The sequence below is a fragment of the Corvus moneduloides genome, chromosome 3 (genome assembly GCF_009650955.1).
Source record: "Corvus moneduloides isolate bCorMon1 chromosome 3, bCorMon1.pri, whole genome shotgun sequence".
Classification (NCBI taxonomy): domain Eukaryota; kingdom Metazoa; phylum Chordata; class Aves; order Passeriformes; family Corvidae; genus Corvus; species Corvus moneduloides.
Genome location: NC_045478.1, coordinates 26,308,057 through 26,327,182, shown reverse-complemented (window position 1 = coordinate 26,327,182; position 19,126 = coordinate 26,308,057). Strand labels below are relative to the sequence as shown.

The 19,126-nt window shown below is 43.7% G+C and overlaps 1 protein-coding gene across 2 annotated transcripts in view; it reads right to left on the bottom strand.

The window, feature by feature from the left end:
- The window catches only part of LRRC1 (leucine rich repeat containing 1), a 98,129-nt gene extending 83,379 nt beyond the window's left edge, over positions 1-14,750 (bottom strand). Inside the window, exon 1 of one of the 2 annotated variants that reach the window (XM_032104644.1) lies at positions 14,520-14,750. In XM_032104644.1, coding sequence (XP_031960535.1) covers positions 14,520-14,678 — 159 coding nt within the window. In that variant the 5' untranslated portion in view covers positions 14,679-14,750. The remainder of the gene's footprint in view (positions 1-14,519) is intronic. The other variant, XM_032104645.1, reaches the window with a different exon arrangement.
- Between the last annotated feature and the right edge of the window lie 4,376 nt (positions 14,751-19,126).

The window sequence follows — 19,126 nt, the reverse complement described above, 5'->3', positions numbered from 1 at the left end:
CAGTTTCAGAAAGACTAATGAAAGTTGGGCAGGATACACACAATTTCAGGTCTTCTTTGTTTGAGGAAAAACCTAAGCCAGCCCTGTCCACAGTGAGGACACAGGCACACAACGCAGACAGGATGGCAACTTTCCCTGACCCCCAGCTATGGGCTCAGGGGGTCTGGCAGCAAGACAAAACAGCAATTAAACAGGCCAAGCTGAAAGCCAGGTCAACCCCAGGCACTGGGAGCAGCTGGTGACTGAAAGAGAAAAATGATCATTTAAAACCTAATGAGATGTAGGCATTCCTAAGAAAGTTGTGGAGCTCTTATCGCAACTTTCCACTCTCCCAGGCAGGCCTTTGAAGGAGAGTGACTGCAAGGGGTGAGGATTTGTGCAGAATGAAATGACTTTACATACAAGTCATCTTGATCAAAACTGAACGGACTCCTCAAATTCTGAGCGAGTTTGGTGCTCCCAGAGTGCAGGAGGAGTTTCACCCAGGAGTCAGAACGTGCATCTCCATCTCACCCACTCGCAGCATGTGTGCGTGCCTGCACCCCATGGGTTTGCCCCCCCGTAGGGTAACTGGAAGATACTTGTAAATTTGGGACACCTGCTAACATTTAATCACCTGCAATCTCTTCTAGGAAATTAGCACCTCTTTTTTAGTTTTTGTTTTATTTAGGTGCTGGAGTATGTGCTCTAAATGTCACTCAGATATGACTTAGATTGACACAAAAAGGAGGAGTAAGGCATCTTACTAGGACACAAGATAAAAGCAGTCTCATGAATCTGTATTACAGTACAGGTTTTCAATCTTATTTTGAGCGTCTTCTGTTCAATATCATAAATCAGGTTTTTAAGTGCAGAGTTTTGCATTTCTGCATCAATCTTTTCAATATACACTTCGTCACAGAAAAATAAAACGCAACTGAAACTAATGTGTTTTCCCTCAAAAACATGGGTTCCTTTTAGGGAATAAAAAGGATAGAGCTTTAAAAAGTTGATAAACGCTCAGCAGTAAAAGATGCACCAGACCTGAATGTGAAATCTCAAAGGCATTTTTGAGTCAGAATGGCACTCCTCCACCCATATTAAAAGTGTTTTATAACAGAGTTGAAATTTTAAGATGAAGGTTAAAAAAACCCTATACTTCCATATTTCTAGCTCCCTGAAAACATAAATTCCAATTAAAATAGCCACAAATGCTTTTTAATCCTTCATTGTCCTCAAAAGATCCATAACTGCATTTTCATATCGTTACCATTCTTATCTTAAAACAAATGTAGCCCTTTTTCTAAATATTTATTAATATGACTAAACCAAGAATCCATCAGAAGCTTAGAAAAGCACTTAAAGACACTTTTGTGAAAACATAGCAGGAGTACACTCCACAGAAGAAATCCCAATCTGTCCTAACACTCCAAAATAAATACTTGCCAAAATGTGTTCCTCAAGGCAGCGTGTAGCTGCTAAACTATATGACAGTTACAAATATTGATGTTCTACTACAAATCTTATCCTAAGCAACAGTTGTCCCTGACAGATATTCAATGGCAAATGAGCAAAGACAGAAGGAACATGGCTAAAAGACAGAATAGTCATCAAAAGCCTGTTAAGAGCTGGATATCCCCAGGAAGGCTAAAGGACCCTCACATTACCGTGTCCCAATGCAGTATATATTTATTAAATGTGCAGAGCACATCTGCAACAAGCAACATTACACAATATTTAAATACATTCCTGTTTCTTTAACTGACTACTACTTAAAAGACAAATTAATTGGAAGCTTTATTTTCTGTTTGCATAACAATTTTTTAATGAATAACACCATTTCCTAAATAAAATCAAACTGGAGTTACATTAATGGCATTTCTTTGAACTTCTCATTTGTTTTTTTTTTTTCCTTTAAACTACACGACTCAATCACTCTTGTATGTTTAGTGCATCCTACTCCCATTTCAGTAAGTGTTCTTCCTTTATCTAAGGCACATCATTAGTGCTCTGAAGCACTGCTGGAGAGTCAAGCAATTCCTTTTGGCCGTGTATGTTCTACCTTTCAAAAAGGCCACAGGGAACAAAGAGAATTAAAAGCTTTCTCAAGAGAGTTGAACAAATGTAAACAGATACATATATGCATGTGTATAAATATCAGTGATTTCTTAAGTCCATGCCAACAAGAAACATGTTCCTAATTTGATGTATCTAACAACAATTCTGCATCTATTTGATAAGCTCTAACACGATCCAAAGTGCAATGGGGTTGTTGGCCAGAGCAGCATATCCACCCAGCAGGCTCTAATAGCAGGTTTTGATTGCAGACCCAACGTCTCTGTAAGTATCTTGGCAACACTTTTAATGCTGCTTAGTTTAGCCAGCCTAATTAATAGTGCCTCAATGAGAAAAATAATGTCATGAGCATAAAGCACTGAAGTAGCCTATAACTTGCTATTTAGTAACAATTCCCAATCCTCAATCGAAGCTTTTCCTCCTATCAAAGAATTTATAGAGGCTTCTATTATATGGATTTTCTAAGAACATACATCTTGAACAGATCCCTCCTCTCACTGGAAAACTAACCAAGTCTCTCTCACCCAGACACACATTTTAAAAAAAACTTCATTCTGACAAAATTGGGTCGATGTCAACCAACGGAAGAAAAAAAGTAACAGGTAAGTGCATGACTCACTGAAAAGTATAAACAGACAGTGTGATCCCACAGTTCTCATTTTTTATAACTTTTTTTTTTAAGAATACCACTCCAACTGGCATTCAATTCTAGGGGAAAAAAAAAAAGTTAAGAGAATTAAGCCAAACTAGTAGGATATTTTCTCCCTTGCAAGTGGCCAAGACAACATATCTCTGGGTTTCTTTCAATAGCTCCTGAAACAATTCACTCCTGAAACAAAGAACATGCATATCTGACAATTTTCCCTGAAAATTCAGCACCTTAGCTGATGGGAATAAAAAAACCATAAATGGAGATCCATGGGAACAACAGACAATTGAAATAATTGAAATAGGAGGGAACAAAGACGCATTTGCGGCTAATGCTGTTTAAGGGGAAGAGCAACATTTCAGCAACATCTGAGCTGCTAGAGCCTTTGCAGTGCTAGAGACATGTCACACTCCAAACCCATCTGGCACAGGTAGCATAACTAAATGTTACTGTGTTAAGCAAAACATTTCCATAAAAAGGCTACTACTAGCAGCAAAGAGAATTAAAATTAGAACCTTTATGAATCCACTGCCTAATTCTCACAATGGGCCAGCAGAAGCAGTAAAAATTAGAATGAGATGTAAAGGAGAAAGAAAACTGCAAATTAACTTGTTTCACGGTTACATACACATCAGATAGGATGAGGGTTTGTTGATTTTTTGCTTCCATTTTTGGGGTTTTTTGCAAGCACTTTAGCTGTTGCTGACAAGATTAAGAATTTGTAAGCGTTTGCTCTTATGTCAAATATCCCTTAGACACCAGTATGGATTTTCCACATACACATGCTGCCTCAGCTTTTAAGGCTTCTTCGGGCAATTACATTATTATATTAAAATTAATTAAGTAAGCTATGAGAAGAGAATGTTACTAGGTTCTGTTTCTTAAGTACAATCTGTATTTATTTCACCCATTTTCCAAACTTACAAATGAGCAACCAAAGGCTATCTGTGCTTTAGAATTAAGAAGTGGTACATAGTAATTTAAACACAGTTTAACTCCTAGATGCATTCTTGTTTCAAATCTTACATCAGGCTCCATTTTCTTCTCTTACATTGTAAACAAAAGTCAATGGGGACATCATTTCATTTGTTTACTTCCAATCACCAGCTGTGTGTCCTCCTTCAGTCACGGGATAAGGGAAATCACAGTCAATCCTTCCCCACACTTTTTATACTGCCTCAGAAAGAATTTTTTCTGAGGTCTTTCTTCAGGCAAACACAAGTAGAAAAGGTAATTTTGGTAAGCAAGGCAGTAAAGAAGAGATAAGGCATCAAATCCATGAAATAACCTCGCAACACAGCTGCTCCCCAACAAGGTCCCCAGTCCCTTGCTTTTGGCCCCTAGAAGTTATCATTTTGTCTGCATTGTTGCATGGCTCCAGTGGGAGCAGAGGAAGCCCAGCTCACTTTAGGTGAACACACTGCATGGTGGTCAGGACACTATGAGGAAAACAAAGATTAAATACCATAATGAAGCAGCACTACTGAATTCAAGCACTCTGCTTCCTTGGGATGGTTTTAATAACCAGGCACTGGCACAACCATACGTGCACATTCCCCATCTGTCTGAAGAGCAAAGGCAAAGAGGGAAGGGTGAGCTTCTCCTCATTCCTCCCCAACCCACTTCTGAAGAAGTCATCAACAGAACGGCCTTTGAAAGACGATCAGTAGGGGTCACCCAGTGCTAAGAATTCCAAGAAGATAGGACATTCAATACCCTACAGTAACCAGCTGGTGGGACTCCAAACATCACTTCTACTCCAGTCAGCTGGTGGACATACCAGTCTGGAGCTCTCAGCAAGTTGTAATGAACCATGCACTCCACTCAAGCCTCAAGACATCCACCCTCAGTCGAAATCCACAACTAACTCGGGAGCAAAAAACTCCTTCTAGGATGTAATCCTGTACATCACTGTCTTAACATCCAACCCAGAGACTTCTGCCAATAGCACAGGTGGGAGCACTGAGGAAAACCAGCAAGAGCACAGAAAACAGACACCTTTCCCCTAGAAGCACATCCAATCCAATTGCATGATAAATGCTGAGGAAGCTGAATCCTACTCTGGATTCATGAAGTGTGAAAAGAGATCTCAGCAGACTCCAGTAAAGCCTAGCATGGGTATTATCAGCTTGGCATCTCCCACAAGGGCTGCTAGCAACATCACGATCCCTCAAGTCACTCTGCCTGCTTTCACCTGCGACCAAAGACAGCTGGCAAGGGCAACAGGGTTTCACAAATGCAGATCCCATGTGATCCTTTGGGCACAATAAACTTTAACTTTCAAATAAAATACTCCCTGAGATAATTAAACAATTTCTGAGGGAAGGGACTAACTCAACGGTGTAGCACAGCAGAGTCATCGTGCAATTGATGACTCTGCATCAAAGAAGCAGCTAATGGAATTCCTCTGGAGCCATGAGAAGATACAGCAGCAGCTGGTGATGGACAGCAGTACACAAGACTTCTGCCAGCCTGTTCTGTAGCAAGCTGGCAAACGAACAACTACACCATGCAGCTGAGGTCTCCAATTCTGTCTTCACATATGCCATGAGCATATTTGGCATGATGAAAGATTGTTTCACACACCTAACCATGTATGCAGAATATATTCAAGCTGTACTTTGGTCTCACAGCATTCTACTACCAACTTTGTCATCATGAATACTAATGAAAGACATCATGGAGGCAGACATTCAAGCAGGAGTCCATACAAAACATTAATAAAATTACTAGATTTCACAACAAGAGAAAAGTATTAATTAAAGATCACAGTTCATGGGCCCATATCCTAAACAGACCCAGATGCTGCAACTGCTGTCTCCCCCTCCAATGGATACTTGAAAGCCCGACAGAAAGATCAGCCAGGCAAGAAGGGCTGTGGGGGAAGGCCTACAGAAGACAGCAAAACTGATACCAATGCCTCACTGAAGCTGGTATTCAGCATCAACCTGCTATGCTTCTGACGCCCTATTTTCAAAGCATCTGCCATTTTCTGAACCATTGACAAGGATGGGCCAATTGCAGGTCCTAGTCTCAGTCATTACATCCCTTTTGAAAAACAAATAGGGGATTATCCACTCTGAAAAACCAATACACTGCAGCACTGAATCCAAATGGCCGTGCTACCAAGCAATGCATTGACCAGGTTATCTCATACTGCTCCTGGCAGGCAAGGATTTGCTTTCTCTTTTATGTCAATTAAGCAGAAGCAACAAAGGCTAAAGAGCACTCCATGCTAGAGCTGTTTGTTAGAGCACAGTGGTGAGAAGGACTGCCTCTGCCTTTAAGAGAGGCCAGAAAACATCTGCTGCGATGAAATATGGATTCATTGCAGTTAAATGCATTTGCCATTTGGAGAAAAAAAAACACGTCCAAAGCCCACAGTAATCTCTCTAATGAATTTCTAGCATGCATTTTTCCAGTATACAAGACTGTTGGCAGGAGGTAATGTCTTTTTTTTTAGACCAACTGATATAATCAGAAAAATAACTCTATCTATAATCATAAAACTTATTTTAGAGGTACAGATGTACAATCTCCGCCCACAAACCTTGTCTCACCTATGTACATCACAAATAGAAGGGAATGCTACCAGTTTACTACAACAGTACACACCTTACCAAAAAAAAAAAAAGTTAAAGGTATTGAAACATAATTACCTACTTTCTTTCAACTGAGGTCAAAAATCAGTAGAGCTGAGCTGTTACTACAAAAAACTGCCATCAGAAAATATTTCAAACCAAGCAGACTTCAAAAATCTTTTGAACAATCACAGGGAAGATTATGACTTTCCTTTGTTTAGGAAACAGCAGACTAAGTTCTTCCTCTGCGCCAATCAGACTGTGGTCTTTCATATTTGATGTCAAAAGGTAAAGTATTTCTTCAAGTCCGAAGCAATACAACAGAAAAATCTGGAAACTTGGAGGAGAGAACCTAGAGATATTTATCTGGTAATAAACTTATCTGTAGCCTTCAACACAGAGCTCTGTGTTTAGAAGTATGTCAATATAAGGATCCAACGTTGCTTCTCTACAAACCATTATGGATTTTAGTAATTCAAGCACATACTGCATGGTAGTCCTAATTGACTATACTCACAACAGGTTTTTACAAAAGGTAACATATTCTCAAGATACTGAAGTTGTAAAGTTACACGTATTCTTAGCAAGTATTTTAAGTAGCATTTGTCATACTGAAAAAAATCTTAAACTTTCAATAAAACTACTTTTACTCTGTGTGTAGCAGTTTGCTTCAGCTTCACCCAGTGGCACAGTTCTCTCTCTGACACTAACTGTAAATACATGCTTGTTCAAATCATACAGTCATGTTTCTTTAAGGATTTACAGCAAGATGTGCAAAAACACTGTGACACTATCAATGCAGAAAGTAAAACAATTAAACTTTTGAGGGTGAATAAACAGGGAAAACCACGACAATTCTATCTGTATCATTAAAAACACCCAAGTTAAAGATGGCAAAATCTTTGATATGCCCTCTATAGAATCATAAAACAGTTGAGGTTGGAAGGGGCTCTAGAAATCACCTAGTGTACCACCCCCTGCTCAAAGCATGGGTCACCTAGAGAAGGTCACCCAGGACCATGTCCAGTCAGGTTTACAGCATCTCCATAAACAGATATTGCACAACCTCTCTGGACAACCCATGCCAGTGTTTGACCATCCTCACAGTAAAAAAAGTATTTTCGTATTTCAGACAATTCCCTGTGTTTCAGCCTTTGCCCACTGCCTCTTGTAAGGTCATAGGGCACCCCAAGCAAGGCTGCACGCTGATTTACACGTATTTATACACAACCATGTGCCTTTTACTTCTCAAGGCTGAACCATTCTGGCTCTTTTAGCCTCCCATCCTGAGAGATGCTCCAAGCCCGTAACAGTCTTTGTGGCCCTGCAGTATATGTCCAGTATGTCCATTCTTTTGGGATACCCAGCACTAGACAAAGCACTCCAGGTCTGTTTCCCCAAAGCTAGCCAGAGGACAAGAATCACCTGCTGGCAATACTTTGTGTAACGCAGGCCAGGATACTGTTTGCTCTCTTTGTCATGAAGGAGCACTGCTAGCTCACAGTCAACTTGTCCACCAGGTCACCCATGGCCTTCTACTGGAAAGGTGTTTTCCAGATGGTTGGCCCCCAACCTGTACTGGAGAATTCTGAATGGTTATTTCTCTCCAGGTGCAGGTGTATTTCTCTTTACTGAACTTCATGAGATTCCTCTCTGCCTGTTTCTCCAGCCTCTCCCTGTCCTTCTGAATGGCAGCATAAACATCTTTTTTACCAACCTCTTCCAAGCAGAATCCTAAACACGCCAAAGTTTGTTTTCTCAAGATGCTGTTTATTGTCCTATTCCTTCCTCTCAGGATCCTGAACTCCACCACCTCATGGTCACTACAGCTACTGCAACCCTGATCTTCACATCTCCACCTGTCTTAAGAATGAAAACTCATGGATTGCTTATGTCCCGCTGTGCTGTCCTTCCAGCTGTCATGTGGTTCAAGACCCACGTGAGGACCTGAGCCTGCAAACATGAGACTTCTTCCAGTTATCTGAAGAAGGCATCATCTACTACTTCAGCCTGATCAAGCAGTCTACAGCAGACACCCAAAACAATGTCATCCACTAATCCCAACCTGCTCTCAGGTGGCCCATCACCCATCCCAAGGCAAAACTTCACATATCCCTGCTGCTCTCTCATTCAAAGGGCAACTCTCCATTCTTGCCTTTCCGACCCATCCTTCTTAAAGAGCCTGTGTTCATCCACTGCAGCACTCCAGCCATGTGAGATATCTCACCACATCTCTCCAAACCCAACGAGATCTATGCTTTGGAAAAAAGGAAATAAAGCTTCTATATATGTACAACATAAGCATCCGTAAACCCAAATTTAAAGAGAGGGACAGTATGATAATCGTGTCTTTCCACAGATTACTGGCCACTGACCAAACAAGTGTTGTTCAGGCTTATGGTTGCATAATGATAGAAACAATGATAGAACAGTGAAATTCAGCTTGGAACAGGTTTTTCCCTGAGACAAAGGTGTGGTATGGGAAGAACAGAGGGGCTTACTCTTAAGGAGCTTTCACATGATTTTGGTAAGATAACAGCCCCCTGGATTTCAACACCGCACATAACAAAGATACCGACAGTGCCAAATGCCAAGCAGCAGCAGACCAGCAGCATCTCTAACAAAGAAACTGGGGCACAGGAGGAGGCCAGGGTTTAACCAGGTCTCTCAGGAAAAAGGTCTCCCATCTATCTAGTAACTCTACAGAGAAGCTTTAGTATATAAGACCAAGAAGAAAAATTACAGATGACAGAGATAATTTGTAAGCTCAGAAATGTGAAACAATTCAGAACTGCACTATGTTAGGTTTACAAATACGACATAAAAATCATTCCCCAAAGGAAAAAAAACAAAAAAAGAAAGAAAAAAAGAGTTCCTCAGACTCTTAGGCTAAAGTAAGTACATCGAAAAAATTTTGAATTTTTTTTTTTTGGCCACTGGAGTTTTTCCATAAACAACATCTGCTAGAAGTCTCATGGGAAAGTGGTCTTTATTCTTTGAGTTAAAGAACTGAGCAGCAGCAAGGCAAAACAGCAGCAAAACAAGAGTTATAAGCTATTTCCACCACCCACCAATGCAAAGAATGCTGTGATTTAATACCAAGGCCAAAATATAATACTGCATTCAAGGGTTCCTACGATATTTTTTTTTTTTTAATCACTAGAAAAAGAAATATGCAGAGATTTGGATTTGTATTGCAAATTGGAGGCACAGAGAAATTAAGCTGACAGGATGTATTTGCCCTTAAATTCTAATGTAGGGGCGTAGAAAACATTTCATCAACTACAGACTGATCTATAGAATTGAAAGCATTTTATTTTTATCTGATGCTTTTCATTAGAGAAGCTATTGAAACCCATCATGCAGAACGTGTTATTTTCTTCTATCAAAGCAATTTGCCAGAAAGCCTACTCTTCAGTGAAGAATAATTTTTGACGTGTAGCAAATGATATACTACACATTACAGCTTGAGTTGAAAAATCCTTCAAGTTTTCACTCCCAAGGAAAATAAAAATGCTACAGGTTTAGAAAAAACCACAAAAACTACAATTTTAAGTCACTCTATGCACACTGGCGACCTTTTTTTTTTTTCCAATAAAATCAGATACACAAAATAATCAACAGAAGGCACTTAGGATCCAACACAAGAGAAGGAATTATTTAAGCAAGTTAAGAGCTACACTTTACCACCAACTCTATACATAGCCCATCCTTTTCAGACCAAAGGGTGCAGCTCTTTAATTTGTCTTGTAAAGCAGAAGTGGCGAGAAGCATGCTGACAGCTAGAAATTGCTGTTCTGTGGGAAAACAGCCACATCTGCCGAGAAAGGCTTCAGAGAGACTTCATTATTGTGGAAAACCACCAGCAGCTTAATGGTATACAGCCTGCTCCTCCAGCACATCCCACCAGGCTGGCTTATCCTGCAAGAAGGGCAAGAGCAGAGGAGGGAACCTGGGAGGCAGCAGAAAGGAAGGGGAAAGAGCAGAGTACAAAGAAAAGAGATGTTTGCAAGGGCAGTCAAGAACCCAGCACAGAAAGGACAGGAGAGGAAGCAAAGCATCAGAAACAGACGGCAGACAGAGCTGTTTAGGTTGGAGGAAATAAGCAACACCCTGGAACATTACGGACAAGGGAGGATGGGAAAGTATGAACATGCAGGGTGAGGAGTCTGACACACCAGTGGTAACAACAGAAAAAGGTCGCTGTCAACATGAGCACAAGTTCTGCATCACGTAACTGGGGAGTGGAGCAAAGAGTGGGACCCAGGGATCCAGCAGAGCAGTTAGGGAAACCTTGTGAAAGAATCATTTACTGACATGGGAAACCAAATGTGCAGCAGCAAAATGGTATTAAAAAACCTTTAAAGTACTCTACAAACTAAAATTATAGCCTTGTATTCTTGAAATGCTGACAGATACAGCTTAGTGAAATAAAGATACTTGAAGGGAAAAGGGAGTCAGAGGAACAGTTCTTTCTCAGGTCCACATATACCTTAATGCACAAGGAAGAAAACACAGGGAAGAGCAGAAACAATGGGGGCCTCTCCCCTTAGAAAAAGGTGAAGAACTCTACCATACATTTTGGTCAGCCAACAGAACAAAAATAAAACTAGCAAAGTAATTCCTTCAAAATAATTCAAGTGTATTTCTTGTTTCTCCTGAGGATACTTCACATGACTCTCATAACATACAATTCAGCAACAGGGCTGGGGCCTTCTGCTAGTCATTTCCCTTCAAGATGCTACAGCAATTCTCTAAGTTGTCTTCTGTATTTTGAAGGGATTTTTATGTGTGTTTGCTCTGTTGGGTTTTTTTCAGTAACACCCTGATATATGCCATGCTCTTCTGACTTATTCTAGAATAAGAGAGGTTTTAAGTATGCTACAAAAGACTGCAAATTAAACAAAGCCTAGGACTACTTCTTTATCTCAAAAGGGAGATTTTAGGATGAATCAGAGTGTATTCTTTTACTGGGGTATTGAATCAAACCAGCCAAAGAACACCTTTTATTGCTACTTGATAGAAATGGCAGCAGAGAGAACCGGGGGGGAGGGGAGAAGTGTGTGCATCCAACACAAATTGCCTCATCAGCTTGAGAGAAATGCAGCAGGTCCACATATTTCATTATGCCATTTGCTGATACTTATCTCCCTCAGAAAGCTTTACATTTGAAGGGATGAAAAAAAATATGCAAGTGGATGGGAAGTGGATGTCTAGAAATAAAGCCATCATCACTGTCTGACTTGTAGCCATGGCAAAGCTGGTAAAAGAACTCACCAATATCTACTCGATTTCAGAGAAGCATTACAAGACCTCCTGCCAGCTGTAATAGACCTTTCAGACCACAACTGCCCACACTGGTTAAATGAGCCTGAACTGCCTGTGTGCACAATGAAGAGCTGCGCAGCAGAGTTGGGGTTTCCTCCTCCATCCACAGCAACTTCTGCTGCAAGTGACGGAGTTCACAGGGCGATTCTTCTTCACTGTGCCAAGGCAAGGCTTTACAGCAGCAATTTCCTAAGGGGCATCACAACCATCTCAGAGACACAAACAGATTATCAGTGTTAATGGATTATATTACGGCATCAGCACAGCCCACAGGTGATTCAGCAGGAATTGGCACAGATCACTGAACTTCAGGACTTTATCAAGCACTGAAAAACACCTAACTAACCAGCACAGAGAGTTACACAATTCTCCTGACTTGTTTAGACCTCAACTGAGCCCAAACCTAGCTTGATTCTGTGTAACTGCCTTTATGTATGTAGAGAAGAAACTTAATGGATGTAAGGTCAGACTAATATAATGAATTACATTAAATTAAGGATGTAATGACCACTTTTATCCGTGCTGACCTAACTGTTTATTAACTACACACTCTGATGGTTTCCCCTGTGTTTTCTCTACCAGAGGTATAGTCTACCCCAGCTTTTTGCACTTATTTCCAATTCTGTATCTGTACTTTTTATTGACACTACCCTTCTAATACAACAGGAATGAGCAATGTATGCTGTAACTACCTTCCACTGAGAGATCTTCCGTGATTCTCCTGAACCAGATTCCTATAGGAGAACTTTTAGAACTATCTGCTGGTAGAACAGCTAAACATCAGTTTCACCTTCAATAGATTAGTCTCACATTCAGGACTGCAGCTCTATTTTTGTACCTCAGAATTCTGCAGAGTCAACATTTACATGAGATGATAGCTCTATATTCCATTTATGAGAAATCATTAATAAGGAACTGACAAGGAAAGTTCATAGGTTCGTGCAGGAAGTCCCAATAAAAATGCCTCCCTGCATTGCTGACAAGGCACAAAGTACTTAGGACAGATACAACAAGTATGTTTCCATGGTTGTATTTCATCAGATTCCTCCTAGGCCAGCTAAAAACCCACAAACATATTCCTACAGTATATTTAGGGACTCCTGTAACATGATCCATGCACATTTAAAAAAAAAAAGAGAGACAAAAAAAACTTCTTTCTAACTTCAACTTTTGCTTGATTCTACCGCAATGCCAAGGAGCCTTGGTTGGTTTTTGGTGTTTTTTAACCCCCTCAGCTATTTCTACACATATGGGATGTAATGCATAGTCAAATGTAAGGAATGGGAAGAAGTGGTCTTTTTAAGCACCACAGGGCAAAAAAAGGCTATTTCATATATTACAGTTCAAGGAAGAGAGGAGAAACAATAAATAGTTGCACTCTATTTACAGAAATTAATACCATATAACACCATGAACAGATGTCAACCTTTACATTTGTACACAGCAACCAGTTGGCGGTGGATTTTTTTTTTTTAAATCAGAGAGCTTCATGGGTTTCAATGGGATTTCAGTCACACGCACATTAAATACCCCCGTAATATGATGTGTACAAGCCTGAAAGCCAATACGAAGAAGAAAGGTCTAGTACAAAGGGACTCCTGAGTCTGGTCTGCACACAAAGCCAGAAAAAACTGCTGGAAGTAAAAATAGCACCCACACACAGGCTATGTAAACCAGTTTTGCTCTACTTCAGAAGGATAGAGAGTTCAGTCACAACAAGACGCAAACTTGTGCCCAGGTTTTTCAAAAGAAAAAGCCAAATTTAATATGTCAGTTCAACTGCATATCTTTACTACTGTCTGAAGGAAAACCTAGCCACCACGATTACTCTTACTATGTAGACTGAAAAAAGAGAGTATGTGTGAGTGCACTGAATTTCAAAAAGGAAAAAGTAAGGCTGTTGAAGTCTCAGTTGGAACAGAGCAACTTTGATTCAGGTGCAAACAAAGGTGCTTTTCAAAAATTTTCTGGCTAGTGAGTTCAGTTTCTTGGATTCCAAGTTAGTAAAGAGTCCACACACTTTTAAGATGCAGCTTCCAGGTAAGATGCACTTCCCGTGTCAAACTCCACCAACCACAGCTCACAAAGGCTTCTGAGTTGTCCAAAGTTTAAAGGGTAAACACGGGGAAAAAGCTCGTGGGTCCTCAAGTCAGAGGTCGAGCATACCTCCCACTCATTCTGCATCTGTGGAGCCCAACAGTGCCTCGCTGGAATCACTCTGATAGAGTTCGTCTAGCAAAACCTGCAAATGCCACCTGAAGAGGTACACTGGCAGGTACCACCTCAAGGTCTCAAAACCATGTTGAATTTAAAGTGAATTCACCGTTGACAATACTACCAAAAATAAAGTATGCATAAAACTCTGACTACATGCTTCAAGTAAGAAGCAAAACACTGACAACTGTGCGGGACTAAGACTGAGACACAGAAAAGGCTCGTGTTTCACACAGCGAAGTTTCCAGGAGTAGAATGCAGAAACGGGAACGCGATTATCTGCTGGAGGGTTTTGGTTTTCCCATGTACGGAGCAGATAGTATCTACCGAAAGGGGAAAAAAGGGGAGGGTTGAATACCCTCCAAGGTCTCGTAATTCCGATGACGTGACTGTTAATCACAATATACACTCATGTCCTGCGACTCCGGCACCAACCCCCCTGCCCTCCAACAGGATCTACCCTCCCGCAAGACGCGGATCTCCAGGTTTTGCTCGTGAAAGCTCATTTACCACCTAACTCCGGGGAAACGCCAACCCGAAACTCCGGCTCTTCCTTTAACTCCCAGGGCGGCTACCACAGACCGACGGCCCCGGGATCCGCTCACCGCAGCCTCGGTGCGGGCGCTGGACCGGGGAGCTCGGCGGGCACCTGCCGGGGCAGCTCACCTGGACCCCGCTCCATTCCCGCTCACCTTGGGCAGCTCGCGGAGCTGGTTGGCGTCCAGCAGGAGCTCCTCCAGGCTGCGGCTGTAGCGGTAGATCTCCTCGGGCACGGCGGCCAGCGAGCAGTGCCGCTTGTCGATGGACTCCACATGGCGGTTGCACCGCCACAGGGGGATGCAGTGGAACATCGCCCCGCCGCCGGGGGCCGCGGGGCGGGCGCCGCCGCTCACCGCCGCCCCCTCCTCGCCGCCGGCCGCGGGAGCTGCTGCCCGCTCCGCTGCCGCGCAGCGCGGGTCCCGGCGAGCCAGCGGCCGCAACCCGCATCCAGCGCGCCGCCGCCGCCGGCGGGAAGCAGCCCCGGGCGAGCGCGGCGGCCCCGGGAGAACAATGGGCGGGAGCCGGAGCGGGGCGGAACCGGGGGCGTTCCCCTAGTGCCTCTCGGCGGGCCGCTGCCCTCCCGGCACGGGCATCGCGGGGCGCCGAGCGCAGCGCTGCCGGCGGCCGCCGCGCATTCCCGCGCCTGACCCGGAACACGGGCAGCCGCTCCCGCTCCCCCTCCCCTCCTCCCCCGTCCCGGCTGACATCAGCGGGGCCGGGCCCTGCCGCCCTGCCCCGCCCCGGGCCCGGGCCCGGATCCGGCCCGCCGCTCGCACACCGCCCCGCGCCCGCCCCGGCGCCGCCGCGCCCCGGGCCGCCGGGGGCGGGCGCCCGCAGAACATTCTGCCAAGGAAAAAAAAAAACGGCGCCGGCACGGAGCTTCCCCCGGCTGGAAGCGTAAAGTGCTGGTCGGGAAGCGGGGGCTCGCACTGCTCCCCTCTGCCCGGGGGGCTGGCGGGGCGCGGCTTCCCCAGCAGCGGCCGGGCCGGCAGCCGCCTCGGGCGGGCTCTGCCATCGCCCCGCGGTGTGCGGGAGCTGCTGTGGTGACCGGGAGTGCCGGGGAGCGGCTTGGGACGCTCATTTTACCGACTCTGGGACGTGCCGATCCCTACCTGAGGCGCTCGGGAATACCGAGCGGGAGCGTGCGCAGACCACGCTCACAGCTTCTTCCCAGTTGTTAGAACACTGTCTGGAAAGTAACACAATAAAATGTACGGAACGCACTCTAGGTACGTGGCCGTGGGTAATGTTTTCCCTCTCAAATTGCATTGGTCTAACATTAAAAAAAAAAAAAAATCCTCAAGACTGTCTGAAACACGTTTGTTTTTTTTTAATCCACTTTCCAATGGGCAATTGTAAGGTCACAAGGGTTAGCAAACACAAATACCCCAGCAGTCCTCTGCCCCTGTCCACCGGCTCTGGGCTCCGGCAGTCCCACTCCACACCCCTGTGAGTGGGGCGATGTGCTCCTGAGCTCCGATAGCAAAACAGTCTCAAAGGATCTCGTCTTTCTGGTTGCATAATAGCAATTTTGTAATCTACACAGCAACACAAAATACTTTTCGAAAACAGGCAGTTAACATCAGAGCTGCTCTTGAAATATTTCTAATTTCTTGCATAATTATAATTGGGTGCAGGTATAGGAATAGGGGAGAGGGGGAGTTTATTGTAATAGTCTCTGTTCTTCAATCCCTGCATAGCACTGACAATACTTAATCTTACAAAGTCGCAATGTATTTATTGTTAGGTTCTTCTTAAATTAGCTGATAAATCTTGCAAGCTTAGCTTGTTAAATTTCTGTGGGAATTGGAGTGATCTGCCTATTTTTTGGTTTTTAAAAGGACATTTTAGGTGCTTGTGTGCTGTTACTCTTTGCAGACCTACAAAACAAGAAACCTTAAAAATGTTAACTTCTTCTTATAAATACCTTTTAAAAATAGCCGTCAGAACCAATAGATTCTTACTTCCATCAATGTATTCAGTAATTACAGAAGAGCATTCAAAAATGCGTTCACATGTGCTCAGAAACAGGACAGGCACACACCAGCACTCCCAAGCCTTCCCAGCCCCGCAGCAGGAGATTAGATAACTTTGACAGGAGAAAATCAAATGAACTTGTTGTGCGTTGGCAGAGCTTGGCAAAGACAGGGATGCAGGAAGCTGCCCAGCAGATTTTAGAGGTGGAGATGAGGAGGACCATCTCCATCACAGTTTGTGAGTCCCAACCAGTGACCAGCCAGGTGCTTCAGATGCACTTCTTGCAGCTGTTGGTGAGACTGGTCCTCCCAGATGCCAGGCAAAGGAGACAGGTTCAGAAAATCAATCTTCTCATGGCAGCTCCAACCCAATATCTGACACTGGAGGTATTGAACCAGATGCAGGGAACGTGGAGGCTCAGCAGAGACCAACTGAACAAATACTGAGGCAGATTTAAGGCTCAAAGTGTTCACAAGCCTCTGTGACCAACTGAGATTTGCTGCCAAGATTGCTTTGCCTAAATTCAGTGACCTCAGTGCCTCTGTTCCTAGGGAGCCCTCTGAAGAAGTGAGACTACAGAGGAGCCATGCACCAGGGCACATGAACAAAGGAGGGCTGCAGCTGACTGTCCCCAGCTTACCTAGGACATGTAGCACTACAAAGGACTACATCATGGGGACGAGATAAGTCAAAGCATGTGAAGCTGGAGAACAACGTGACTTGCTTAATTGCCAAACAGAAGGATGAACGCATTGACTCCTGAAATTCAGCTCTAAAAACAGACTGGTCAATGGCACCTCAGGACGTCATGTCCATCTTCTGTTTTCTGGAAGCATCCACATTGTCCCACAGCTGAGTCTGACAACAGACAAGAACTCTAGCAGTGCCCTCAGTGGAAAGGTTCTCTTGCCAGCTTATGCTGCTCTCTGTCCCACCGTCCTCTGTGCCATTTGGGAGAAATGCCCAGCATGCCCTCCAGACAAAGAGGACTTACACTGATCTGTCTCAGATGCTTGTAAACAGCTTGAGCCTTCCGTGCATGACATGGACACAAAGTCTGACATGAGATGTCATTTCTGCAGATGCTGTCATGTGTCTCATGACTGCGCCTCACTGTGACAAGTCTAGGCAGTAACAGGAGGGTGACTATCAGTCGGGTGAGTCTGTGTACTTTAATGAAGTATGAGTCAACGTATTTGCACGCTTCTCATGAGTGTCAGGGAGTCCAGGGGACAGAGTGATGGCAAGAGAGTTTAATACTTATTTATGAGATCTGCCTTCGCCAGCTGACCCTCAATATAAAGATTTTTCACTTCTCTAAGGTGGACAGTTACTGTCATAGGATCTTTGATAAAATCCTTGGAAGCTTAGGATGTTAAATCAGTGCTAGTGCCCCTGGCCCACTGCACAGGTGAAGATATAGCGTGAAGCTATGGTATGGAAATAGGCATCGAAGAAGTCAAAAGGCAAGCCAGTGCCATTCTTGAGGAAACAGTATTCTCACAGCAGAAAGCAACTTCCCGAGAAAGTAAACCTGTTCAGCTTTGGTCAGTGTAATAAGTTATTGGTCTCTGGGGTTCCTCTGCACTAAGAAATAGCAGCAATAACAAAACCTTCCTTAAATGAAGAAGAGACCTCCTTTGGGACAAGTTTTGGTGGGAGAGGTCTTGAAAAAAGAGTGAGAAAAGAGAATTGTGATACAATACAGTAACTAGAAGCTATAGCCAGGCATGCAAGTTGTGAGAAAGGAGGACAGCAAGTTGCTAGAATTCATACTAACACATATCTGACAACCTTATTACTTGGGGCAACTGTGTCCCCCAGGGGTCAAAGCAGTATTGCCCTCTCTGATAGCAGCAGTCCTGCTGCATTACTCATTTCCATAGCAAGCTAAGGTGTGGCTCAGGTGCAGAAGGAATTAAGGTGTGCTGCTCTCGCAGTCCTGCAGGGGGATTACTTAGCTCCAGCTGCCATTTGATGAGAGGTAAAGCCACTACCTCTTCTGCAGGAGGAGTAAATGAGTGTGGGGAGCAGCTCTGTGCTTCTTTCCCAGCCGACTGCTTTCTTCAGCCTTGTGCAGATAAGGTCAGACTTCTACCAGCTCTGATTCGGAGGGGAATAGATTAAATCTGCTCTCTGTGATACCACAGTTCACGTATCTTCCTGCTATTCGCGCTGTGATCAGGCAACCCACATCAGGGTTTGTGACAGTCACTGTTGCCCCCGTTAAATAGTGTTAAAGTGCTCATAAACAAAGGTTGCAGCCCCAGTTATTTGCAGGACATACACAGCAGGAGGTGGGCAAACTCTCCTGCATGGCATTGCCAGCCGAGTTGTGTTGAATGCAAGAGATCCCCCTGCTGAACAGTTCAGTGCTTCCAGGGCTCTCTGTTGGGAATGACACCAGGGGTACCAGTTATACAGACAGTCACTTCTTAGTTGAAACTTGGGAGACTGGCCATGACCAAAAAATTAATGTCTTACAGTCCATCAAACAAAGAGCTATCTTTCAGTCACTACCAGCCTGGTCTGGGAACATAGCCAAGAGCTTCAGTGCTGAAAATCTCAATTTCTCTTGCTAGATACCATCATCCTGTGTGATCCTGAACAAAAAATTAGCTCTATGTGACTTATAAAGAATTCAGACAATGAAAAGTAAAATACAGATAAGGCTGGACTGATCTCAGGAGTGTTCCTGAAAGTTATGGTTTGAAAGAACCAAGAGCAAGGTCATGCTGCAGCTCTCCCTCTTCAGCATGGCTCAGACAGAATTGCTTTCTGG